Raw genomic sequence first — 26,131 nt, 5'->3', positions numbered from 1 at the left:
AGTTACCGGGCAATGTTCCAAAGGTCTTGGCAGACGGCCAGCAGGCTAATGCAGGAATGCAGACTCTTGTCAAAAAAACCCTCCAAACTAACAGTTGTAAATCCACTGCATCCAAAACGCCAACAAATTGTTCACCACGCCTTTCCAGACCAGTCACACCCCTTTTATACTTTGTAGGGTGTGGTCCTACGTCTCCTGACCACACCTCTTGGAACGTGGCAATAGCTGTTCTCTACGACATCTCCTACGTCTCTCTCTTGCATCCAATAGGGGCTCTCCCCCTCGGCGTTACCGGCCTCTGTTTCCTCCTCAATTTGGCTGGGGTCCAGAGGCACGTCAGCAACTGTCAGTTCTTGCTGACTCGCCAGTGAAGACGGCCCCTCCGGCACGTAGCTCGTGACAGCTTCCTCCTCCTCCGTATCATCCTCCGACTCAGCATGCGAAGATAAATCAGCCTCCGGGGCCGGGGTCACAACACATGAGGAGCCCCATCTTGCTCTACGCACCCCAAAATAATAAGACCTCCCTGAAAATAAGGCCAAGTGCTTATTTCGGGGTTAAAAAAAATATATATAAGACAGGGTCTTATTTTCGGGGAAACACGGTATATTTCAGGGACAAATGTATGAAGTTAAAGATTCAAATGATTCTCTGTTGGGATATATCTGACAGTTTGTCTTGTGTTATGACTGCAATCCTCAAGTCACTTATTTCTTAGCTAGAAGCTGCCTCACTGCTAATATTATGCAGAGCATTAGCAAAGCACGGTAAAATTATCATTTTTTTTGTCCTAGTATGTTAAACTTGTGTTTAAGGATAGGCAGGGATGGGCTGCTGGGGGTTCACGGGGGTTTGGGAGAACCTCTAGCTAAGATTCTGTGCAGTTCGGAGAACCCCCAAAACCCACTCCTGGCTGGCTCCGTCCACCCTCCCCTCCCCTCTCCTCCCAGGAGTCCCCACACGGCTTGTTTTGGATGCAGGTAAGTGCAGGATGCACCCAGAGGCTTGGGGAGGGTGAAAAACGGGCCTATCAGAAGTTTGGAAGTTCAGGCCCATTTCCAGCCTCTAGAGGGCCTCCGGTGCCTGGGGAGGCCGTTTTTGCCCTCCCAGAGGCTCGAGAAAAGCCTCCAAAACCTGGGGAGGGCAAAAATGTCCCTCCCGCTGTCGTGCAGGAGGCCGATTAGGCCACGCCCACCATGGCCACGCCCACCCAGCAACCAGGCAGAGAACCCTTTGCTAAAATTTTTGAAGCCCCACCCGAGGATAGGCAAACCTGGCAGAAAAACTACAGAAGTTTTCGTAGTACAGCCCGACGGATAGATCTCCCATAATCTTCTTTTCAGAACCCCAATTCAGACAGACACTGGTTACAGGTTAATTCAACGCCCACAATTTAATTAACAAAGACAATAAAATTACAAATAATCGGATTGTTGATAGAGTCCGCCTGAGCGAGTTATAGATAACTTAATCCATACTTCAATTGATCCTTACTCTATTTAAATAGGTTTATGGTCCAATTCTGTTTGCGTTTTGTGTAACATTTGCTCCTTTTGAAACAACAGGAAAACACACTGGAGTGTGCGGTCTTTTCACCAATGGGTAAAAATGAGCGTGACAGGAGGAAACCATCTGGATCACGGTTTCCCTTTTATTTGCGTACTAAGAGGAAGATGCTGTCCATCTTTCATTCTTCTCGTTTTGACTTTGAGAAGCGGGAGTGCAATTTTATGCAAGACCCTTTGGAAGGGCCTTCTCCGCGACCTACTTTTAAGTAAGTCTTTTTAAAGAACCAGGCTGTCGATCAATTCAAGTCTTGTCTACTGAAGGGAAAGGGAGGCCAATTTCCTATAAATTTCTCATGGAAAAAAGGCTCAAGGTGGTAAGGAGGCCCCTTCTTATAAAATTTAAATTAATCGCGAAAGACGTTTTAAGGAATTGTACACCTACACAGGAACTGTTTTGCATTAAGTTACAACTGGTTTAGTCCAGGGGTCTCCAACCTTGTCGACTTCAAGACTTGTGGACTTCAACTCTAAGAATTGCAGTCCACAAGTCTTAAAGTTGCTAAAGTTGGAGACTCCTAGTCTAGTCTATGGATTATGTACATATTTACAAAACAAAATAAGTTACACGGATGTCTCACGGATGCAAATCTTTGCCCTGGGATGCAAAAGTGAGTTTTTCACCTGGCTGAGATCGACGGTCGTCGCGTCCGGAGAACCGGATTTCGCGGGGCTGGGTCTGCGAAGGAGATGGGCGATGAAAGCTGCCGATATTTTGCACGTTGCAAAGGTAGTGCTTCCGGGTTTTTTTTCCCCCCCTCCCTGAGGGTCCAGCTCTTTTATGGGAAACCAGTTAGACGCCATTGGCACTGGCTTTGCTGCTCCGAGGCGCTTCTATTTTAGTCTTTTAAAAGGAAGGAAAAAACGGGCAAATATGAGTTCACGAAGGTAAAAGGAGACAAATTATTGCGTTTTTATTTTTTCATATGTACCCGTGTTTCCCCGAAAATGAGACCCGGTTTTCTTTTCTTTTGGTCCCCAAAATAAGCACCAGGTCTTATTTTCAGGGGATATCTTACCCGCTTAACTTAGGACCACTGCAGCCACGCCTCCCACGCCCTGACACCTGTCACGCCCAGGGGTGAAATTCAGCAGGTTCTGGAGAACCGGTAGGGGAAATTTTGAGTAGTTCGGATAACTGGCAAATACAACCTCTGTCTGTTCCCAGAGTGCAGAGGAAATGGAGATTTTGCAGTATCCTTTCCCTGGAGTGGGGAGGGAATGGAGATTTTGCAGTATCCTTCCCCCAGGAGTGGGGAGGGAATAGAGATTTTGCAGTATCCTTCCCCCAGGAGTGGGGAGGGAATAGAGATTTTGCAGTATCCTTCTCCCAGGAGTGGGGAGGGAATGGAGATTTTGCAGTATCCTTCCCCCAGTAGTGGGGAGGGAATAGAGATTTTGCAGTATCCTTCCCCCAGGAGTGGGGAGGGAATGGAGATTTTGCAGTATCCTTCCCCCAGGAGTGGGGAGGGAATGGAGATTTTGCAGTATCCTTCCCCCAGGAGTGGGGAGGGAATAGAGATTTTGCAGTATCCTTTCCCTGGAGTGTGGAGGGAATGGGGATTTTGCAGTATCCTTCCCCTGGAGTAGGGAGGGAATGGGGATTTTGCAGTATCCTTCCCCTGCCATGCCCACCAAGCAAAAGAAACCTGGCTGCCCCCACTGATTTTTCTGGTCGGAAAGCAGGTGAGAAGATCACAAATGGTGATGACATAACCCCCCGGGACAATGCAACCGTCATAAATACATGCCAGTTGCCAAGCACCCGGATTTTGGTCACGTGACAATGGGGATGCTGCAATGGACGTGTGAAAACCGTCGCTTTCATGGTCACTAAATGAATGTTCTATTATAGAATGCAACACAGCGACATTTGCTTGCTCTCCAGACCAAAAGGCATTCGAGTAGATAGAAAGGGATGTAGGTTCTCCCCCATCCATGGACCTTCTGGCAGGTTTTTGTTTTAGGGGTCCGAACATAAAACTCACCTCTCCCACAGGAGGCTTGACTGACATTTCAGGAACTGATAATTTGTCTTTTGGAGGCAATATAAATTCTTCATTCTTCAAAGCAGAGGGAAAGAAGAAGAAACGACGTCAACCAAACTCTACAGACTGCTATTCCAGAATCAGAACCAACTGACTGAACTATTCCATATTCCAAATTCCCCCATTCTTACGATTAAGGAGGAGATCAACTTTCCTCTGCTATCAGAAAGAGCTTGGCTATAGCGTGGTACCAATAGCAGTGATTTGGGTAACGAAATGTCTTCAAAGTCAAAAGAGGGCAGCAAGGACCCCTCAGAGCTTGGCTATTCATTTCTATTACAATCTGGATTTAGAATAGAATAGAATAGAATAGCAGAGTTGGAAGGGACCTTGGAGGTCTTCTAGTCCAACCCCCTGCCCAGGCAGGAAACCCTACACCACTTCAGACAAATGGTTATCCAATCTCTTCTTTAAAACTTCCAGTGTTGGAGCATTCACAACTTCTGCAGGCAAGTTGTTCCACATATTAATTGTTCTAAGTGTCAGGCAATTTCTCCTTAATTCTAAGTTGCTTCTCTCCTTGATTAGTTTCCACCCATTGCTTCTTGTTCTACCGTCAGGTGCTTTGGAGAATAGTTTGACTCCCTCTTCTTTGTGGCAACCCCTGAGATATTGGAACACTGCTATCATGTCTCCCCTAGTCCTTCTCTTCATTAAACCAGACATGCCCAGTTCCTGCAACCGTTCTTCATATGTTTTAGCCTCCAGTCCCCTAATCATCTTGGTTGCTCTTCTCTGCACTCTTTCCAGAGTCTCCACATCTTTTTTTACATCGTGGCGACCAAAACTGAATGCAATATTCCAAGTGTGGCCTTACCAAGGCATTATAAAGTGGTATTAGCACTTCATGTGATCTTGATTCTATCCCTCTGTTTATGCAACCCAGAACTGTGTTGGCTTTTCTGGCAGCTGTTGCACACTGCTGGCTCATATCTAAATGGTTGTCCACTAGGACTCCAAGATCTCTCTCACAGTTACTACTATTGAGGATTTGGTAGAATTATGGGGTATGACCTAATTCTTGATGGACCACCTTCTTCCATAGCAAACACATAGAGATAAACGATATTTATACACCCTTCAAAAGAGACAAAAGCTAAGGAGGAAACCAAGACGAGAACACATCCTCTATATCTACCAAAACCCAGATAAGCAGGGAATAACACCAGACAAACAAACAAGCAGAAAACAATAACTTAAGGAAACTATGAAGGAGGCAAACTATCAAGCAGAAAATAATACCATAATCGAAGTGGAATGTAGTCTGGATTCCCTGGAGGGAGGGGCTGCATTCAGGAGGGCAAAGAGTCAATGAAGCATGGAAAGTAGGGTTGGGAAAAAGAGGGTTAAGAAGGCTGCTCCCTAACTGTTCCCAGAGTCTATCTGTAGTGATGTAAATAGTTTGTTTTAGTTTGGCAAGATTTCTGTCTATAGGTGAGGAACAACAAAGAAACTGCTCAGAAGCAACGTGACGTGTCTTTCTTGGCTCTTAGGCCCTAACAATCAAGGAACTACTAGGAAAAAAAAAATCACTCTCTGTTCTGCCCCTGTACCCCACACGCACCCCCACAGACGGCCCGGAGTTAATAAGCCACACGACAAAACTCTTTGAAGATAAAGCTGGCAGCAACCCAGTGGCTAGCTGTCATTTCAGACTTTACTCACACAAAACAAAGATTAGACTGCCAGCATTCCGATAAAACAGGCAGAGTGTCAACAATACAAGGATTAATCCAAATGCAGTCCGATAAAGCAGGCAAAGTCCAGTAACACAGAGATCATGGATTATTTCCAGTTTTTGCTCGTCACAAACTGAACCGGCCACCACACCCACATTTATACCCTGTGGGGTGTGGTCCAGTGACTCAGCTAATCTCTGGCACGCCTTCCCTTCTGATGTGCACGCTTCTCCCTGCGCCTCTGTCGCGGGTCCAGCCACCACTTATCTTCTTTGTCGCTGTCCACCTGTGGCTGCGGGGACGTGCTTGGCTCTGAGCCTATCGTTTGGCCTTTGGTGTCCTCCGGAGGCATTGCCAGAGAGGAGGGTCCTGGAGAGGGAGGCCTTGCCAACTCCTCTCCCTCACTCTCAGAGTCTGCATCTGTCGATAGCCCAGGCTCAGGCAACGGAGCCACAACACACTCCCACCAACACTGGCAGGGTAAGCTATTATAATTAGGGAACAAACATCACATTCTCTAGCACTGATGATGTTATCTAGATGGGTAATGAAATGTTTCCAAGCGAACAACCAAGCTCGGAGAACACTAAGGACTTCAAAATAGACACAGCTGGAAAACATACACCCCGATTCTCACCTTCCTTTCTTGCACGTTGGGGGCAGAATCCAACAAGGCCTCCTGTCCTTCTTCTTCATCATCATCATCATCCATTTCGGCATCCTCACTCTTCAGAGGCTAAAGAACAAATGAAATGCCTGGGTTAAGACAAACCTAGATGACACAAAAGCACAATATAACTGTCTGTCTGGTTTGGCTCTGCAACCCAACAAATCAGACACAGACTTCAGAGGATAATTAGAACTGCAGAAAAAACCATGGCTACCAACCTGCCTTCCACTGAGGACCTGTATACTGCACGAGACAAAAAGAGGGCTGTGAAAATATCTACAGACCCCTTGCATCCTGGACAGAAATTGTTTCAACTCCTACTCTCAAAACGACGCTATAGAGCACTGCACACTAAGACAACTAGACACAAGAATAGTTTTTTCCTGAACGCCATCACTCTGCGAAACAACTAATTCCCTCAACACTATCAAACTATTCACTAAGTCTGCATTACCGTGTTTCCCTGAAAATAAGACCCTGTCTTATATTTTTTTGAACCCTGAAATAAGCACTTGGCCTTATTGCCATGCGCTCAAAAGCCCGATTGGGCTTATTATCAGGGGATGTCTTATTTTGGGGGAAACAGGGTACTATTACTATTAGTCTTCTCACCGTTCCTATCATCCATCTCCTCCCATTTATGACTGCACAACTCTAACTTTGCTGCTTGTATCCTTACAATTTATATTGACTGTTTCCTAGTATGATTTGATTGCTTATTTGTACCCTATGACTATCATTAAGGGTTGTACCTTAGGATTCTTGATGAATGCATCTTTTCTTTTATGTACTCCGAGAGTCTATACACCAAAGACAAATTCCTTGTGTGTCCAATCACACTTGGCCAATAAAGAATTCTATTCTATTCTATTCTATTCTATTCTATTCTATTCTATTCTATTCTATTCTATTCTATTCTATTCTATTCTATTCTATTCTATTCTATTCTATTCTATTACATATGTGGTTAGAAAGCGTTGTCATTTTTTTAGTCTACTTAATTTATCATCAAAGCTCAAACTGTACATGCTGTAATTAAACATTTAGCAAGAACAAGAGCTCCCAGAAGCTCTACTGTGCATACAGTTAATGTGTTCGTTCAAGAAAAGGGTTTTTTAAAAAGCTATCCGTAATTTCCTACGATTATCTCAGTTAAAGTTACAATAAAGCAAAACCTGAGCCTATGATTCCATATCCCCACTTTTCCCCCCCAAAGGGCAAAGCCTTTTATGGGGGGAGGACGGGGATAAATTTCTGGATTTACCTTCTGCTATGCTGCTGGTAAACATAAAAGCCTCATGGGATTTGTTGTACTGTGTGTAAATTGGTTGAAATATACGGCTGGTTTAAAATAAAGGAAAGAAATCTGTTATTCTAACAGATTTTTCTTTCTTTCTTCTCAAACCCACTGCAGTGCAGTGAATGTACCCTCCAGGAACATCTGACTAAAAGCACATCTGGAAGATGCCAAGCAATAGCACTTAAGACTTATATACCGCTTTACAGTGTGTTACAGCCCCTCTCTAAGCGGTTTTACAGAGTCATCCTATTGCCCCCATCAATCTGGGTCCTCATTTTACCCACCTCGGAAGGATGGAAGGCTGAGTCAACCTTGAGCCAGTCAGGATCGAACTGCTGGCAGTGGGCAGAGGGAGGGAGGGAGGGAAGGAAGGAAGGAAGGAAGATAGCAATAGCACTTAGACTTATATACCGCTTCACGGTGCTTTTACAGCCCTCTCTAAGCGGTTTACAGAGTCAGCCTATTGCCCCCAAAAATCTGGGTCCTCATTTTACCCACCTTGGAAGGATGGAAGGCTGAGTCAACCTTGAGCCAGTCAGGATCGAACTGCTGGCAGTGGGCAGAGGGAGGGAGGAAGGGAGGAAGGAAGGAAGGAAGGAAGGAAGGAAGGAAGGAAGGAAGGAAGGAAGGAAGGAAGGAAGGAAGGAAGGAAGGACAAAAGCAATAGCACTTAGACTTATATACCGCTTTACAGCGCTCTCTAAGCGGTTTACAGCGTCAGCCTATTGCCCTCAACAATCTGGGTCCTCATTTTACCCACCTCGGAAGGATGGAAGGCTGAGTCAATCTTGAATTGGTCAGAATAGAACTCCTTGCAGTGGGCAGAGTCAGCCTGCAATACTGCCTTCTAACCACCGTGCCACCACGGCTCCTCCAAGGCCAAGCAAGGAGAAGCTGCTAATAACCCTTCCTTCCTAGTCTTGCTCTCCCATCAGGAAAAAAAAGACCCAGTTTGTTTGACAGTCGCGGCTACAAAACCTGCTCACCTTAGTTGTGTTCACCACCATCGGTTTGGGACTCACATCTGTCAGGTACAAGGCACGGGAAAGCAGCAGCAAAGAAGGAGGGACCTTTTCTTTGAGGTTCAAATCCAGCCACTGTACAGCAGAGACGGGGAGAAAGATCGCTCAGAACAATTTTGGATATTCTCCTCTGACTCAATTCCCTTCCCTCCCTCATCCCTAACGTACCTGGTTCAGTTGCTCTTTGAGCTGGTCCTCCGTAAGGCCCAGGGACCTCATTCCTCTTGCTCTGCATGCACTCTGGAGCTCAGACACGCTCAAGCCATTCACTCCTTCCTTGGCTATCATCTACAGGCAAGAAAGAGCAAAAATCAGCATCATATGGTTATGAGCCACGGTGGCGCAGTGGTTAGAATGCAGTACTGCAGGCTACTTCTGCTGACTGCCGGCTGCCTGCAATTTGGCATTTTGAATCTCACCAGGCTCAAGGTTGACTCAGCCTTCCAAGGTTGGTAAAATGAGGACCCAGACTGTTGGGAGCAATATGCTGACTCTGTAAACTGCTTAGAGAAGGCTGTAAAAGCACTATGAAGTGGTATATAAGTCTAAGTTTTTTTAATTTATTTTCATTTTTATATTGTATGTATTTTAATCTTGGCTGTTCACTGCCCTGAGTCCTTCGGGAGAAGGGCAGTATACAAATTTAATAAACCTTAACCTTAACCTTAAGTGCTATTGCTTGCTTGATTTCCTTCCTTCCTTTCTTCTTCCCTCCCTCCCTCCCTTCCTTATTCCCTTTTTCATTCTTCGTTCTGGTGGCACAGTGCTTAGAATGCAGTATTGCAGGCTGACTCTGCCCACTGCCAGCAGTTTGATCCTGACCGACTCAAGGTTGACTCAGCTTTCCATCCTTCTGAGGTGGGTAAAATGAGGACCCAGATTGTTGGGGGCAACACGCTGACTCTGTAAACCGCTTAGAGAGGGCCGTAAAGCACTGTAAAGCAGTATATAAGTCTAAGTGCTATTGCTATTGCTTTCACGTAGATCATTTAACAAAATCAAGGCTCCCCTCTCATTCAGGCTACTGTCATTTTAAAAGGGATCTAAATAAACCTGTTCTTGCCAATAACATGCAAAATTTAGCCAAGATCATACTCTTGGCCAGCTTGCCCAGAATTTAAAGATAGCTTTCTTTTGAACAACAAAGATTTTAAATTGCAAAACATAGCTTTGCTTCATTAAATCTGCACATTTGCAGTCACACTCAGAAGACACATATGCTGATATTTTGGTCCTGTACATGTTGTAAGCAATCAACTGGTTAAAAGGCAGACGACAGATTAACAATATCCTGCTTGGTTATGAGCCTAGTTTCAATCATCTCAAGATAAGCACATCGAATAAATTAACGAAAACTTTATAAACTGCATTTATGGCCATAGATGACAAGGGAGGAAACTGCAATCAAAATTCACTGGCTGACTCAGCCTAACAATACTAAATCAATCTCAAAGAATCCTTAGACAGGCTAATTAATTAGCTTAAAAGCCTTTATTTTCCCTCTTGCTATATCTGCCTTGATATTAAACTGCTTTCTCCTACCTTATTTCTTTATATCATTTGTTAAGCAAATTTCCTATTTAGTACTTTTCATGATTCCCCTTGTTGCAATTACCGTATTTTTCGGAGTATAAGATGCACCTCTCCCCCCCCAAAAGAGGCTGAAAATTTGGGTGCGTCTTATACTCTGAACATAGCTTTTTCCCTCCGACTCTCAGCTGTGCTTTAGGAGCTTTTGTTCAGCCCTAACGAGGCGCTAGCGAGTGAAGCCCGTGCTTTGCCTGCTTTTCTCACTGCTTCTCCCTCCGACAATCAGCTGTGTTTTAGATGCTTTTTTTCAACCCTAACAAGGCGCTAGCGAGTGAAGCCCGTGCTTTGCCTGCTTTTCACTGCTTCTCCCTCCGACTCTCAGCTGTGCTTTAGAAGCTTTTTTTCAGCCCTAACGAGGCGCTAGCGAGTGAAGCCCGTGCTTTGCCTGCTTTTCTCACTGCTTCTCCCTCCGACAATCAACTGTGTTTTAGAAGCTTTTTTTCAGCCCTAACGAGGCGCTAGCGAGTGAAGCCCGTGCTTTGCCTGCTTTTCACTGCTTCTCCCTCCGACTCTCAGCTGTGCTTTAGAAGCTTTTTTTCAGCCCTAACGAGGCGCTAGCGAGTGAAGCCCGTGCTTTGCCTGCTTTTCTCACTGCTTCTCCCTCCGACAATCAGCTGTGTTTTAGAAGCTTTTTTTCAGCCCTAACAAGGCGCTAGCGAGTGAAGCCCGTGCTTTGCCTGCTTTTCACTGCTTCTCCCTCCGACTCTCAGCTGTGCTTTAGAAGCTTTTTTTCAGCCCTAACGAGGCGCTAGCGAGTGAAGCCCGTGCTTTGCCTGCTTTTCTCACTGCTTCTCCCTCCGACAATCAACTGTGTTTTAGAAGCTTTTTTTCAGCCCTAACGAGGCGCTAGCGAGTGAAGCCCGTGCTTTGCCTGCTTTTCACTGCTTCTCCCTCCGACTCTCAGCTGTGCTTTAGAAGCTTTTTTTCAGCCCTAGCGAGGCGCTAGCGAGTGAAGCCCGTGCTTTGCCTGCTTTTCTCACTGCTTCTCCCTCCGACAATCAGCTGTGTTTTAGAAGCTTTTTTTCAGCCCTAACGAGGCGCTAGCGAGTGAAGCCCGTGCTTTGCCTGCTTTTCACTGCTTCTCCCTCCGACAATCAGCTGTGTTTTATAAGCTTTTTTTCAGCCCTAACGAGGCGCTAGCGAGTGAAGCCCGTGCTTTGCCTGCTTTTCACTGCTTCTCCCTCCGACTCTCAGCTGTGCTTTAGAAGCTTTTTTTCAGCCCTAACGAGGCGCTAGCGAGTGAAGCCCGTGCTTTGCCTGCTTTTCTCACTGCTTCTCCCTCCGACAATCAACTGTGTTTTAGAAGCTTTTTTTCAGCCCTAATGACGCGCTAGCGAGTGAAGCCCGTGCTTTGCCTGCTTTTCACTGCTTCTCCCTCCGACTCTCAGCTGTGCTTTAGAAGCTTTTTTTCAGCCCTAACGAGGCGCTAGCGAGTGAAGCCCTTGCTTTGCCTGCTTTTCTCACTGCTTCTCCCTCCGACAATCAGCTGTGTTTTAGAAGCTTTTTTTCAGCCCTAACGAGGCGCTAGCGAGTGAAGCCCGTGCTTTGCCTGCTTTTCACTGCTTCTCCCTCCGACAATCAGCTGTGTTTTATAAGCTTTTTTTCAGCCCTAACGAGGCGCTAGCGAGTGAAGCCCGTGCTTTGCCTGCTTTTCACTGCTTCTCCCTCCGACTCTCAGCTGTGCTTTAGAAGCTTTTTTTCAGCCCTAATGAGGCACTAGTGAGTGAAGCCCGTGCTATACCTGCTTTTCTCACTGCTTCTCCCTCCGACAATCAGCTGTTTTAGAAGCTTTTTTTCAGCCCTAACGAGGCGCTAGCGAGTGAAGCCCGAGCTTTGCCTGCTTTTCTCATTGCTTCTCTTTCTGACAATCAGCTGTGTTTTAGAAGCTTTTTTCAGCCCTAATGAGGCACTAACTCAGATAAGCAAATCTTCACACTAATAAAAGAACTAATTGTCTCCTGCAAACACCACTCCTCTTTTCCTCCTATTTATTCCCTATGGGAGGGGCCATTCAGTGTCCCCTTGTGGCTTTATTCCTGAGTCAACCCCTGTTCTTTAATTGTTCCCTTCTCCTGGCAGCTCTGTGCATGCGCACACCAGGAACAGCTCCAGCTGTTCTCCTGCCCCACTTATCTCCGACTCCAAAGGTAGCTGATTAACTGTCGGTGGCCCTGGCCCCATCTCTGCCTCTGACGCAGAGCCCTTATCAGAGCCTTCCCCAGACTCCAGGATTGGCTTATGTTCCTCCCCAATCTCTTCACTGTCCGAGTCTGCTGCCAGCTCCGCTAGCCGGCCACAACACCACTGTTATCGTGGGTTAACACAAGGAAAGATCCTTAAACTCACTGAGAACAGTTGCAAGCGCATTCAATAACTAGATTGAAGGAGCAATTTTTTCCCCAAGCTCTTGGCAAAAGGTGGGATGCATCTCCTTACCTCGTCGTCAGCCTTGATGGATCTGAGCTTCATCAAAAGCTGGAAGCGGAGGAGATTGTTGGTGCCAATGGGCTGTAACTCCAGCAGTTTGCAAAGGATGACCAGCTGGGACCGCTCCAAGTGTTCCAGCGTCAGCTCATCCTCAAACAGTTTGGAAAACTGCACAATTTCCTGGGTGCTGGGTTGTTGGCCGCTATGTCGAACCTACACACAACAATAAATGAGGACTCCAGAATTGCTAGCTTTCTTTATAATAATAGGTAAAGGTAAAGGCTCCCCTTGCACATATGTGCTAGTCATTCCCGACTCTAGGGGGCGGTGCTCATCTCCGTTTCAAAGCCGAAGAGCCAGCGCTGTCCGAAGACGTCTCCGTGGTCATGTGGCCAGCATGACTCAACGCCAAAGGCGCACGGAACGCTGTTCCCTTCCCACCAAAGTGGTCCCTATTTTTCTACTTGCATACATAAATGTACAATCTCTTAGCCATTATTAATCATACATATTATCTTTTGACTTTCACATTAGTTCATTCTTCATCCTAAAAATTTAAAGTATACTCAGGGTTGCTCTTCTACCATTCTGTATCTCCCTTATTTCACAACAACCTTTCCTCTCCTCCTCCCCTTTCCCTTCCCTCCCTTCTTCTATCCTTTTCCACTTTCTTTTTTCCTCCTCTCCTTCCCCTTCCTTTCCCCCACTCCTCCCCTCTTCCTCCCTTTCTAACCCTCTCTCCTACTCTTATTTCTTCTCCCTTTCTTCCTCTCCTTTTCCTTTCCTTCTATCCCTCTCTCCTTTCCCCTCTTCTTCCTCTCTGTCCCTCTACTCCTCTCTCCATTCCCTCTCCATTCTTGTGTTTATTTTCAATTCATTTTCAAGATGGTATTCGAGCAACCCCAATTTTCTATTTACTGTACATACATTTTCCTTTCAATTTCTTTTCTATTTTGCTGGTTACGCATATACCATCATTAACGTACATATTTATAGTAACACTTTTTCCATTTTCCCTTAAGAGGATTATTTCTGATGTTTCAATTTTGCTTTATACAATCCAGGGATGTAAAACCTTGGAAAAGTTTAAGGTTTAAGACAGAGGTGAAATCCAGCAGGTTCTGACAGGTTCTGGAGAACCGGTAGCGGAAATTTTGAGCAGTTCGGAGAACCGGCAAATACCACCTCTGGCTGTCCCCAGAGTGGGGTGGGAATGGAGATTTTGCAGTATCCTTCCCCAGGAGTGGGGAGGGAATGGGGATTTTGCAGTATCTTTCCCCAGGAGTGGGGAGGGAATGGGGATTTTGCAGTATCCTTCCGTTGGAATGGGAGGAAATGGGGATTTTGCAATATCCTTCCCCTGGAGTGGGAGGGAAAGGAGATTTTGCAGTATCCTTCCCCCTGGAGTGGGAGGGAATGGAGATTTTGCAATATTCTTCCCCTGGAGTGGGAGGGAATGGGGATTTTGCAGTATCCTTCCTCAGGAGTGGGGAAGGAATGGGGATTTTGCAGTATCCTTTCGCTTGAGTGGGAAGGAATGGGGATTTTGCAGTATCCTTCCCCTGCCACGCCCACCAAGCCACACCACACCCACCAAGCCATGCCCACAGAACCGGTAGTAAAAAAATTTGGATTTCACCACTCCTTTAAGACCCACGGACTTCATGTTGGCTGGGGAGTTCTGGGAGTTGAAATCCAAAAAGACTGAAAGTTTCCAAGGTCGCACGGTCTTGATTTAAACAGTTCCACTTTATGGGAGACGCCTGAAGCTTATCAGCAATTTTTAAACGAAGTAATGAAGCTCCGGGACTCCAGCTTTTCTATTCCCTGAAGGGACGCTTACCTTCTGAACGTAGGAAGAGAACAGCTGGGTCGCTGCCCCTGTGCTCGCTTTGTTTCTTCTCGCCAGCTCTGCAATCGTCTCCTGTAAGAATTTGGCTAGCTCCAACTTCGCACTCAGTTTCTTCCTCTGCTTTTCTTCCTTGGTGCAAAGAATAATGAGAAAGGTAAGGAATTATCTCACAGAGCAACGAGCTGCTTGCCATTCTTGGCAAAAAGTAAAGCTCTATTTTCTTTTCATTGCACCACTTGCTGGGAATGAATAAAAAAAAATATTCTAAAGCAGTGTTTCTCAACCTTGGTAGCTTGAAGATGGGTGGACTTCAACTCCCAGAATCCCCCAGCCAGCAACGCTGGCTGGGGGATTCTGGGAGTTGAAGTCCACCCATCTTCAAGCTTCCAAGGTTGAGAAACACTGTTCTAAAGGGAGAGAGAAAAAAGTATCGAAAAAGATAAAAGGAAGAGCCAAAGAGCCAACACTGTTTTTTAAAAAAAATATACTGCTACCTATTCTGTACTTCAACAGGGACGCGGTGGCTCAGTGGCTAAGACACTGAGCTTGTCTATCGAAAAGTCGGCAGTTCAGCGGTTCGAATCCCTAGTGCTGCGTAACGGGGTGAGCTCCCGTGACTTGTCCCAGCTTCTGCCAACCTAGCAGTTCAAAAGCACGTAAAAAATGCAAGTAGAAAAATAGGGACCACCTTTGGTGGGAAGGTCACAGCATTCCGTGCGCCTTTGGTGTTGAGTCATGCCGGCCACATGACCACGGAGACGTCTTCGGACAGCGCTGGCTCTTCGACTTTGAAACGGAAATGAGCACCGGCACCTAGAGTCGGGAACGACTAGCACATATGTGCAAGGGGAACCTTTACCTTTACCTATTCTGCACTTCAAACCCATCCACAGACTCCCCAGGGATTCGAACTGCCGACCTTTCAATCGACAAGCTCAGCGTCTTAGCCACTGAGCCACCGCGTCCCTGCTGAAGTGCAGAATAGGTAGCAGTTAATTGTCCTCACTGTTAGGAAGTTTATCCTTAATTCCAGGTTGCTTCTCTCTTTGGTTAGTTTCCATCCATTGTTTCTTGTCCTGCCCTCTGGTGCTTTGGAGAATAATTTGACCCCCCCCCTCTTCTTTGTGGCAGCCCCTCATAAATCATAAACAAGTGATAAATCATAAGATACCAATAGGAGAAGACAGTAGGAAAGATGAAAAAAGAGAAGAATATATCATGCAAATCTTTACAAATGGCAGAGGAAGATAATTCTGCTACTGTATTTTTCGGAGTATAAGATGCACCTGTTTCCCCCCAAAAAGAGGATGAAAATCTGGGTGCGTCTTATACTCCGAATGTAGCTCTGCCCAGCTTCTCAAACGGAGGTTTCAGAGGCTGAAAAAAAGTATCAGAAACGAAGCTTCAGAAAAAAAGCCCCCAAACAGAGCTTCAGAAAAAAAGCCTCCAAACAGAGCTTCAGAGGCTTTTTTTCTGAAGCTGTTTCGGAGGCTTTCAGAGGCAAGAAAAAAAAGTTTTTTCTGAAACAGAGTTTCAGAAGTTTCAGAGACAGAAAAAAAAGCCAAAAAAATAAAAATAAATAAAAAATAAAAAGCAAGGCACAGAGATCACAACCAAGGAACCTGTTGCTAAAATTCACCTCTGGGAACAGCTGATTGCAGGTATTCCGGGAGGCCGATCCACCCGCCAATCAGCTTTTTTCTTATTTTCCTCCCCAAAAACTAAGGTGTGTTTTATACTCTGTTGCATCTTATACTACGAAAAATACGATATATGCTACTCTTTTGACGACGCTAGCCCAGAATGCCTATTTTGTTTATTTATTTATTTATTTATTTTATTGAATTTCTATACAGCCCTTCTCCCGAAGGGCTCAGCACGGTGTACAGCCAGAAATAAAAACCATGACAATATAAAAATTAAAAGCAATTAAAACAATTAAATAAATTGGCTAAAAACTCTAATAAAACAACCCATTAAAATAGTTAGGCCAGCCCTGTTTGTTGGAATAATAATGTTTTTAGGGCGCGACGAAAGGTACGAAGGTCGGGAATCCTACGAATCTCCGGGGGCAGCTCATTCCAGAGGATAGGGGCCCCCACAGAGAATGCTCTCCCCCTGGGGGTCGTCAGCCGACATTGCCTAGCCGACGGCACCCGGAGGAGCCCCTCTGTGTGGGAGCGTACCTTCCCCTGGAGTGGGAGGGAATGGGGATTTTGCAGTATCCTTCCCCTGCCATGCCCACCAAGCCATGCCCACAGAACCGGTAGTAAAAAAATTTGGATTTCACCACTCCTTTAAGACCCATGGACTTCATGTTGGCTGGGGAGTTCTGGGAGTTGAAGTCCAAAAAGACTGAAAGTTTCCAAGGTCGCACGGTCTTGATTTAAACAGTTCCATTTTATGGGAGATGCCTGAAGCTTATCAGCAATTTTTAAACGAAGCAATGAAGCTCCGGGACTCCTGCTTGTTGGAATAATAATGTTTTTAGGGCGCGACGAAAGGTACCAAGGTCGGGAATCCTACGAATCTCCGGGGGCAGCTCATTCCAGAGGATAGGGGCCCCCACAGAGAATGCTCTCCCCCTGGGGGTCGTCAGCCGACATTGCCTAGCCGACGGCACTCGGAGGAGCCCCTCTCTGTGGGAGCGTACCGGTCGATGGGAGGCTATCGGTGGCAGAAGGCGGTCTCGTAAATCCTTGCGTTTCACCCTTCCTCCCTACAGCATTATTATGTGCCTTGTATCCTCTCTGTCTGAGCAGGAGAAAAATTTCATCAAAATTATTCAAGAGCTTTGTATTTCGGGGAGGGTTTGAACACAGGTCATCCTAGGTTCTTGTCCTCCTCCACTTCTTGCGGAGATTAATTTTTCTAGACAGGTAGATTTATATCAGCAAAGAATCCCTGAGATAGAGGCGTCATGTCACAGTTCGACACCAAGATTGAGCTTTTTTTCAAAATTGGAAAAACTGACCTTTTTCGATTCCGTTTCAAAGGTTGAAGGCAACATCTCGGGAAAGAGTTTAAGAAATACAGGTAACAGGAATTCCATGAAAGGTACTATGATGAACACCAAGAAAGGAACCAACCGAAAAAGATCTGCTGATGTTCTCATCAGCTGCGGAAAAAGAAACACAAGCCAAAACATGACACTGTTCATACATTGCCTTAAGGCACGGTTAATCGTAAACATGTTTCAATAAGCCACGATACAGGAATCATGTAACATTACTCAAACCAAAATTGAGTAAACCAAATCATGGCTTATAACCCGCCCTTGAATCTCTCTCTCCTTTCCACTCAAAAGATCAGGGAGAAGCTTTGCTCCAAGAAAGCACTTCGTCAAATTAATTTCAAGGTGCCAACATTTAATCTGCAGAAATGCTGGCTGCATCCCTGCTTGCTTTAAGAAATAAGTCAAAATGATTTTATTCAACAACTGTTCTGTGCTTTGTATGAGAAGGAGGGTTCAGGTCTGACTGTTATGTGCAATCAAACATTTGAGTGAAGACAAATTATACGTGTGTCCCAGGAGAATGTTGCAGGATCCAATCTGGGTCCGTTAGGGGAACCAGAGGTTCCGTTTCAAAACCGAAGAGCCAGCGCTGTCCGAAGACGTCTCCGTGGTCATGTGGCCGGCATGACTCAATGCCAAAGGTGCACGGAACGCTGTTCCCTTCCCACCAAAGGTGGCCCCTATTTTTTCTACTTGCATTTTTTACCTGCTTTCGAACTGCTAGGTTGGCAGAAGCTGGGACAAGGAACGGGAGCTCACCCCGTTACGTGGCACTAGGGATTCGAACCGCTGAGCTGCCAACCTTTTGATCAATAAGCTCAGCGTCTTAGCCACCGAGCCGCCGTGTCCCTCTATACTCTGCATAGAATAACCCAAAACAGTCTGTTAGAGAGAAGTTCCCTGAGGGTGGGCTCCAGCATGAGTCCGAAAGCTCGGAAGATTGAACCTATGGTCCCGATGACCGACCCAGATTAGTTATTGAGAAACATTTGGGAGTTTATCACAGAGGCACGCACTCTCTTATACTATTCAGCAAGTCACACATGAAGAGGACACATGAGTTATCAGCAAGTAAGGATTCCAAATTCACAGTTGGAAGCAAATACTGGTAGTCCTTGAGTTACGACCATAATTGAGCTTGGCAACTACGGTCGTTAAGCCGTGAAAGTTAAAAAGCGGGATGCCATATAACTGGACCTGATTTTATGATCTTTTTCGCAGCAGTCATTAAGCGAACACCTTAATACAGTCGGTAAGCGAACTCCCTGTCCTCTATGGGGTGGGTTTTGCCCGAAACCAGACATAAATGTCAATTTCCAGCAAAAACCATCATAAATTGCAGTCACATGCCTATAGGCCAATGGAAAGAGTTGTAAATGTGAGCCAGTTGCCAAATGCCTAAAATGTGGTTGCGTGACCAACAGAGAGGGTGACATCAGAACTTCGAAAACAGCTTCTCAGTAGCTTTGGGGGAGGCGTTTCATCATAACTTCGACCGTAATTTGAGGACTGCCTGTATGGCATCAATGAATGAGCTTTCAGGTTGAGAAGCAAGCTGAAACTTTGCTCCAGAATCCCAGGGGAAATTACCTGGGAAACCGACTGCTGGGCCTGATGTTCTAATCCAGCAGCTGCTTTGCTCTTATAGCAATAGCCCGTAAGACTTATATACAGCTTCAAAGTGCTTTACAGCCCCTCTCTAAGCGGTTTACAGAGTCAGCACATCGTCCCCCGACAATCTGGATCCTCATTTTACCGACCTCGGAAGGACGGAAGGCTGAGTCAACCTCGAGCCTGGCGAGATTTGAACTGCTGAACTGCAGGCAGCTGGCAGGCAGAAGAAGTAGCCTGCAGTACCGCATTCTAACCACTGCGCCACCGTGGCTCTTATGGGGGGAAATGAACAAGAATGTAGAACCAGTCAAAGCAAAACGTTTGGCTCTCCCTTATTCATCCCTTCGATCGGCTGAGTGATCAAGTCACCTCATTTCACATTTGTTTTGCTTTTGTCCAGCGAATAAGAATCCGCTGCTGAATGTTGTCCATTCAAGAGGAGAAAGCTGGCTGCTCCCCAAGGTCAGCCAATGCTCACCCTTCGTCTCTCCCGCCTGGTGAGGATTTGGCCGTGTAACAGTCTCCAGACCATCCGGACAGCTACTTTCGTGTCGATCCAAAGCAAGTGGAATCCGTTGTAATAATGTCTCAGTTCATCTACGATCCTCTGCCAGAGAGATCTCCTGACAGTCTCTGTGGCTTTGTCTGGAAGACTGGCCGGAGTAGGGTCTGTTTTTACAGTACTTGGCTCAGGGCGAGGTTTGTCCTGATGCCAAGAAGCTGACGTGCGAAACATCCGCATCGGTCTAATGAGCAAGTGAGGCCAACCGTTGCCCTGCGGTGAACTGGAGAGGAGCTGGTGGGTTTCGGAGTCCTTCAGGAATGTTCCGTTATGGTGGAAATCCAACAGTTGAGCAAGTGCAGCTGACGAGGAGAACAGGGAACAACAGGAGTGTACAAGTAGGCATGATGACCCTCTGGAAGAGAAATCAGGGGTGTCAAACTCGATTTCATGGAGGGCCGCATCAAGGTTGAGTTTGACCTCAGGCCCGCGGTGTCTCTGCCAGCGAAAACGGGCTCTCGAGCTCTGTTTTCGGCTGGGACGGCCTCCTGCAACCCTCTGCCAGTGAGGCGTGCGGCCCTCCCGAGCTCCGTTTTCGCTGGCAGAGGGTTGCAGGGAGAACCGGTAGTAAAAAAATGCTTTAGAAAGTAAAAAAAAGGTTCTGAAGATCACAGCTGTGTCGCATGATCATCGGAACTTTTTTTAAAAACTTTTTTAAAGCATTTTTTTACTACCAATTCGCCAGAACCGGTAGTAAAAAAAATGCTTTAAAAAAGTAAAAAAAAGGTTCTGACAATTGCATGGGACAGCTGTGATTGTCAGAACCTTTTTAAAAACTTTTTTAAAGCATTTTTTTACTACCGGTTCAGGTGAATAGGTAGTAAAAAATGCTTTAAAAAGTTTTTTTTTTAAGTTGGCCACGCCCACCCAGTCACATGACACCCCCCACCAAGCCACACCCACAGAACCGGTAGGAAAAAGTTTTGCATTTCACCACTGGTTTAAGGATTTTATTTCTTAACCCCAGTCCCAGCTACTGTATTTACCACACTTGCAACTGGATACAGGTTATAATTTCTCAGCTTTCTCAGATTTTTTTTTATTATTCAAACCAGACAATGTAATGTAGGAGCTCTTGTGTTTATTTAGTCCAGATCTCATTTTTTATATTTCACAAAAAGAAACAAAACTACACAGATGAATGCTATCGGTGCGCCCAATGCTGAACAAAAACAATCCCGATATTGCTTTTTTTTCTACCCTGTTTCCCCGAAAATAAGACCCAACAGGAAAATAAATCCTAGCATGATTTTTCAAGATGCTCGTAATATAAGCCCTACACCCAAAATAAGCCCTGCTTAAGATTGTCAGCCAGATGGATGCATTTAGTACCGTATCTCCCCAAAAATAAGTCCTAACCAGAAAATAAGACCTAATGCGTCTTTTGGAGCAAAAATTAATATAAGACCCGCTCTTATTTTCAGGGAAACACGGTATTAAACTGAAATCAATACAACTGTTTTACACTGTCTCTAGAATGTTTAACACAATGCCATGTCATTTTGACTGAAGTTGGTAATCAAATAAAAACCAATGAACTTCCTTCATGGTAGAAAATTTGTATTAACATCAGTACTGTTTTTTGGATGACAGTCAAAGATCTAAAATATATTTCACAGAGATCAAGATTTCATTTCTTACCTGGTCCTAGCTACTGCAAGGAATATGTTACAGCTGTAGATGGCCATGCTTTCCCTGGAATGTGTTTACTTCATCTATGGTCAGATGAAATCTAATATACCAGTAAAAAAATTTAAACGTATGCCAGTTAAATAAAGAAATGATTTTGAAATGTTTAATTACAGATAGTTATCTAGGAAGTATCAGTAAATACAACTTCTATCCATTATAAATCTTTAGTCACACACCTGGGATTAAGGTTCATTTCAGATGTATTATATAACAAAATTGTCCATTCTTTATCTCAGTCTTATTTATTTATTTATTTATTTATTTATTTATTTATTTATTTATTTAATTTATATTGCCATCTATTCATACATGGCTACTCAAGGCGGCTTACAGAATATAAAACCTCGTTTAAAACAATAAAACTAATAAAAAAGAATAAATTAATATAATAAAATCATGATAAACTTCCAGTCCTGATTCTTGAAGTTTGTGTGGCAAAAATTACATACTACTATCTTATGTAAACATTCAGTAATTAAGTACCCCAAAAGAAAATGAAATATGGATATGAGCCAAAAGCTGTTTAAGTAATTACTCTAAGCACATAGTTTTAATATTCTTATTACCACCATTTTCCCTTGTCACTAGATAAGGAAGTGGACAATTGATTTTTTTTTCCAGCATAAAATTCTATAAAACCTTTTCGACATCGCCAATTAAAATATCATTCAAAAGGTATTAGTATGGGATGGGCAGTGTGATTCTAAGAATCCTTAAGTAAATAGACAATATTTTTTTTACCTCGTATTAAGCCAGAATATGGTGGTTTGAGTTTTGGGTTAGTAAAAAAAACTTAACCAATGATGATTTATTCAACATGCTATAATTAATGGAATACAAATCTAGCTACAATATTGAAAAGTTTGGATATCCTTTCTATTAGCTCAGACCCTATAAGGGGAAATTTTTTATAACAGAATTAGACTCATGAAGAATTGGATTCCAAGCGATGGAGTCCCCCTTCTATGGATCAAGTCTTCATTAACGAAATATATAGAACTGGAATGCAAGTAAAGTAACCACTTATTTACTTAGACTTAGAACTTAGAATAACTTTATTGGTCGCTTCAAATGTACACTAATCGACATACATTAAAATGAAATTTCGTTGCATACAGTTCTCAAATATACACTACATAAACATGACAGATAAATCAAATTAAATAAATAAATAAATAAATAAATAAATAAATCATATACCCACATATATTATATGACACAGAGAAGCAACACAGTCTAGTTCAGATGTATACATGTACATGGCGAGAAAAATGAATCTTGCAAGTTTTCCAGACGGATAGCATAGGGGACAAAGCTGTTACAAAAATATTTATTATTTATTTATTAGCAAAATAATATCAGGAGTCGGTTTGGTGTAGCAGTTAGGCTAGAAACTGAGAGACTGTGAGTATTACTCCCCACCTTAAGACACAAAGCCAGCTGGGTGATGACCTTGGGCCAGGCCCTCTCCCTTAGTCCTGGGAAGAACCAGCAATGGCAAACTACTTCGGATACCTTGCTAAAAAAACCTACAGGAACCTGTCCAGGCAAGTTTCCAGGAGCAAACACTGCCTCAAAGATGTAAAATAACAACAACAACAATAGTGTTGTTGGAACATAACCCGCCAGATATCACAGTTGTCGAGGGCCAAAGCGTACCGTTTATTGATATCGCTGTACCAGGAGATGCCAGTTAAAGAAAAAGAACTGGAAAAAATCACGAAATATCGCGACCTGGCCATCGAAACTACACGGCTATGGATGAAACATGTAACAGTGATCCCATTGTCATCGGGGCACTTGGTACCATGTCCAAGAATTTAATAAAATCCATCCAGAAATTGCAGCTTCCTGCAATAGCACCAGCGGAACTGCAAAAAACTGGGCTACTTGGAACATCATACATCTTAAGAAGGTACTTGGTTGATACCTATGATGCTGGCAGCAACCCGGATCAGCAATTAGCACCAGTCAATGGTATTTGTGATAGATTTTTAAATGTTCAGTTGACTGAATTTCATGTTTAATGAATAAAAAATATAATAATAATAATAATAATAATGAGGAGGAGGAGGAGGAGGAGAAGCAGCAGCAGCAGCATCTGCTTCCTGCAAAAACACCAGCGGGACTGCAAAAAGCTGCGCTACTTGGAACATCGTACATCTTAAGAAGATTCTTGGTTGATACCTAGGACGCTGGCAGCAACCCATATCAGGCATTAGCACCAGTCAATCGTATTTGTGACTTGTTTTTAAATGTCCAGTTGACTGAATTTCATGTTTAATGAATAAAAGAGATAATATAATAATAATAATAATAATAATAATAATAATAATAATAATGAGGAGGAGGAGGAGGAGGAGGAGGAGGAGGAAGAGGAGGAGAAGCAGCAGCAGCAGCATCTGCTTCCTGCAAAAACACCAGCAGAACTGCAAAAAGCTGTGCTACTAGGAACATCGTACATCTTAAGAAGGTACTTGGTTGATACCTAGGACAGCAACCCATATCAGCCATTAGCACCAGTCAATCGTATTTGTGACTTGTTTTTAAATGTCCAGTTGACTGAGTTTCATTCTTAATGAATAAAATAGAATAATAATAACATCGTACATCTTAAGAAGGTACTTGGTTGATACCTAGGAAACTGGCAGCAACCCATATCAACCCTTACACCAGTCAATCGTATTTGTGACACATTTTTAAATGTCCAGTTGACTGAATGTCATGTTTAATGAATAAAAGAGATAATCATCATCATCAGCGTAACAAAACTACCCCTCATTCCCACTCTGCCTTGGCACCGAGAGTAACACCCCCCCCCAAAAAAAAACACTCGGTTACCCCACTGCCAGTTGTCAAGCTCCAATTTCCCAAAAAAAAAAAAAAAACCTAAACACCCGTACTATTGTTGTTGTTGTTGTTGTTGTTGTTTTTAGTTATTCTATAGTACTCATGCGCCTTCGACGGCTTCTGGGATGGGTTCCTCCCAGGGTGGATTTGATTTAAATCGAGTTGATTTAAATCACAATTTAAATCATGATTTAAATCACTAGTAAAAAGGCTCGATTTAAATCAACGCGATTCAAATCATAATTTTTAAAGAGCAACTGTCATCTCTGCTACTCCTTTGACCCGCTGTTGACTCACCGATAGTCCCAGTGTTGCAGAATATACAGCCTCCTGCTACATAACTAAGCTCCATTTCATGCTGAATGAACTAAATTATTTATGTATCTTAAATAGAAAACTACCTTACGATAGATTTTTACTCCAAAAGTTTTTTATTAAAATAAATGAGATAAAAATAAAAAAAAATCCGATTTAAATTTTAAAAAATCTGATTTTTTTGATTTTTTTTTTTTAAAAAAATCATTGATTTTTATCCACCCTGGTTCCTCCTCACCCACCCAATTTCCACTCTAGCTTGGGAGTCCCCAGAACATCCCATCCCAATACTAACCCAGGATTATCCTTCAGTTTTGTTGTTGTTGTTGTTGTTGTTTCCCAGATGGGATCAGCCAAGGTGGGGTGAGCTTGGAGCTAGGCAGCTTGCAGGGCTCCTATGGATTGCAAACTCCCCCCCCACCTGTCAAATCACAGCCCCCTCCCCTCTATCTCATCCTGAGGACCCTCCCCCACCGCTCCTATGGATTGCAAACTCCCCCCCCACCTGTCAAATCACAGCCCCCTCCCCTCTATCTCATCCTGAGGACCCTCCCCCACCCCTCTATCTCCCCACCCCCCCAGGGTCCCCCTTCACTCCTTGCCAGTCTCTCCTGGGCCCTCCTCCTTCGCCCCCCCCCCAAAAAACAAATGGGCGTCCATTTTGCACCCATATGTCTATAGGCAACCTGTGCCCAGGTGTGCCCACCTGGTACATCCATGCACCCCAGCATTTAAGTCATGCTTATTTAGATGCACGTGGTAAACATTGCAAATTTATTTTTATTGTTATTATTATTATTATTTTTGGTTCCTCACCTGCTGCCCTGAGTTCGGCTTCCCCCGCCCCTCCCCCACCAGGTGAAGCTGCAGCTCCACCTTCTTCCGGGATAGCCGGGGGGGGGTGGATTCCCGTCAGCCCCCGCGGCTCTCCGGAAGTGCAACCGGAAAGCCGCTCTAGCCGGCGAGGCTTTTTTTTTTTTTCTCCCCCCCCCCCCCCCCCGCCTCTCTCTCTCTCTCTCTCTGTTCTCTGTACGCGCCCTTGCTTTTTGCTGGTAGCCAATAAACGCGCAGGGGCGGGGATTCGAGTTGGAGCGACAGGAGAGGGGCGGGGCGGTCGTGGAATGCTTTATTAAATGAAAGCTGAATTGATAATAGAGAAGGGGCTCTTTTGCAGGAGTTTTTTTTTTTTTTTTTTGCTCCAAAGCAGGACAAAAAAAAATAAAAAATAAAAAAATAAAATATTATCTCGAAGGAAGCATATGTGCACCTTTGAGACATAAGCATTTGTTATGCCTTAGGCTTTTGAAGCCTGCACTACTAGCATCAGCTAAAATGCACTAGTCTTAATTTAAGAGGTTAATTTGGGTTGCAGGCAGGGGGATGCCTCTCTCCTAGAATACACGCAGCTTTGAGAAGAGAATTACTTTTTGCCAAGTCAAACTCTCGTTTTCACCTTCCGATTGGAGGCTGTTCTAACGACAGAGAGGTGAGTAACCCAGCTTTGCAATGTTAATACTGCAGGTCCAGGGATGGGGATTCAGTTTAGGCTGAGCTCCCAAGTCAGCCCATCACGTTAAAATGAATGCAGAAGTTTCTTGTCCCTTGGATCATACTGAGGTTAGGGTGAGGGCATCCGTTCAAACCTGTTGTGGGTGCTCATTTAAGCTGAAGGGCCACGAAGGACACACTTTTTTTTATTTTATTTGCCTTTGACTGGCTTTTGGATAAAGGCAGTATGTTTACGCTTGGTCCTATATGCTTTAAATTTTGTTTTTTAAAAAAAGATTCCTTGTATGATGTACTTGAGAGAGATTGGCCAACTAACAGAGGTTCAACAGTGTTTTAGAGTCATACTTTAGGGCAGAGGTCACCAACTGGTGGTCCATGGACCACTGGTAGTCCGCTAGAAAATTTTGTTGGTCCACAGCT

At 44.3% G+C, this 26,131-nt stretch overlaps 1 protein-coding gene across 2 annotated transcripts; it reads right to left on the bottom strand.

The window, feature by feature from the left end:
• Nucleotides 1-1,375: 1,375 nt before the first annotated feature.
• On the bottom strand, nucleotides 1,376-25,053 carry LETM2 (leucine zipper and EF-hand containing transmembrane protein 2). Of its 2 annotated transcripts, none has more exons than XM_070952281.1 (11): nucleotides 25,019-25,053; nucleotides 20,987-21,077; nucleotides 19,262-19,700; nucleotides 17,128-17,271; nucleotides 14,145-14,282; nucleotides 12,311-12,514; nucleotides 8,453-8,572; nucleotides 8,249-8,359; nucleotides 5,930-6,028; nucleotides 3,554-3,628; nucleotides 1,376-2,244 (listed from the first exon to the last, which is right to left on the bottom strand). In XM_070952281.1, the coding sequence occupies exons 2-11, from the start codon at nucleotides 21,031-21,033 to the stop codon at nucleotides 2,143-2,145; spliced, it is 1,479 nt and encodes a 492-aa protein (XP_070808382.1). In that variant the 5' UTR covers nucleotides 21,034-21,077; nucleotides 25,019-25,053; the 3' UTR covers nucleotides 1,376-2,142. The 2 variants fall into 2 exon arrangements, with proteins under 2 accessions (XP_070808382.1, XP_070808383.1); XM_070952282.1 differs by having other exon boundaries at nucleotides 2,163-2,409.
• Between the last annotated feature and the right edge of the window lie 1,078 nt (nucleotides 25,054-26,131).

The sequence above is a fragment of the Pituophis catenifer genome, unplaced genomic scaffold (assembly GCF_029215685.1).
Source record: "Pituophis catenifer annectens isolate HBS135680 unplaced genomic scaffold, rPitCat1.0.hap2 SCAF_12, whole genome shotgun sequence".
In the NCBI taxonomy this organism is placed as follows: domain Eukaryota; kingdom Metazoa; phylum Chordata; class Lepidosauria; order Squamata; family Colubridae; genus Pituophis; species Pituophis catenifer.
This window is presented reverse-complemented; position numbering and strand designations above follow the sequence as displayed.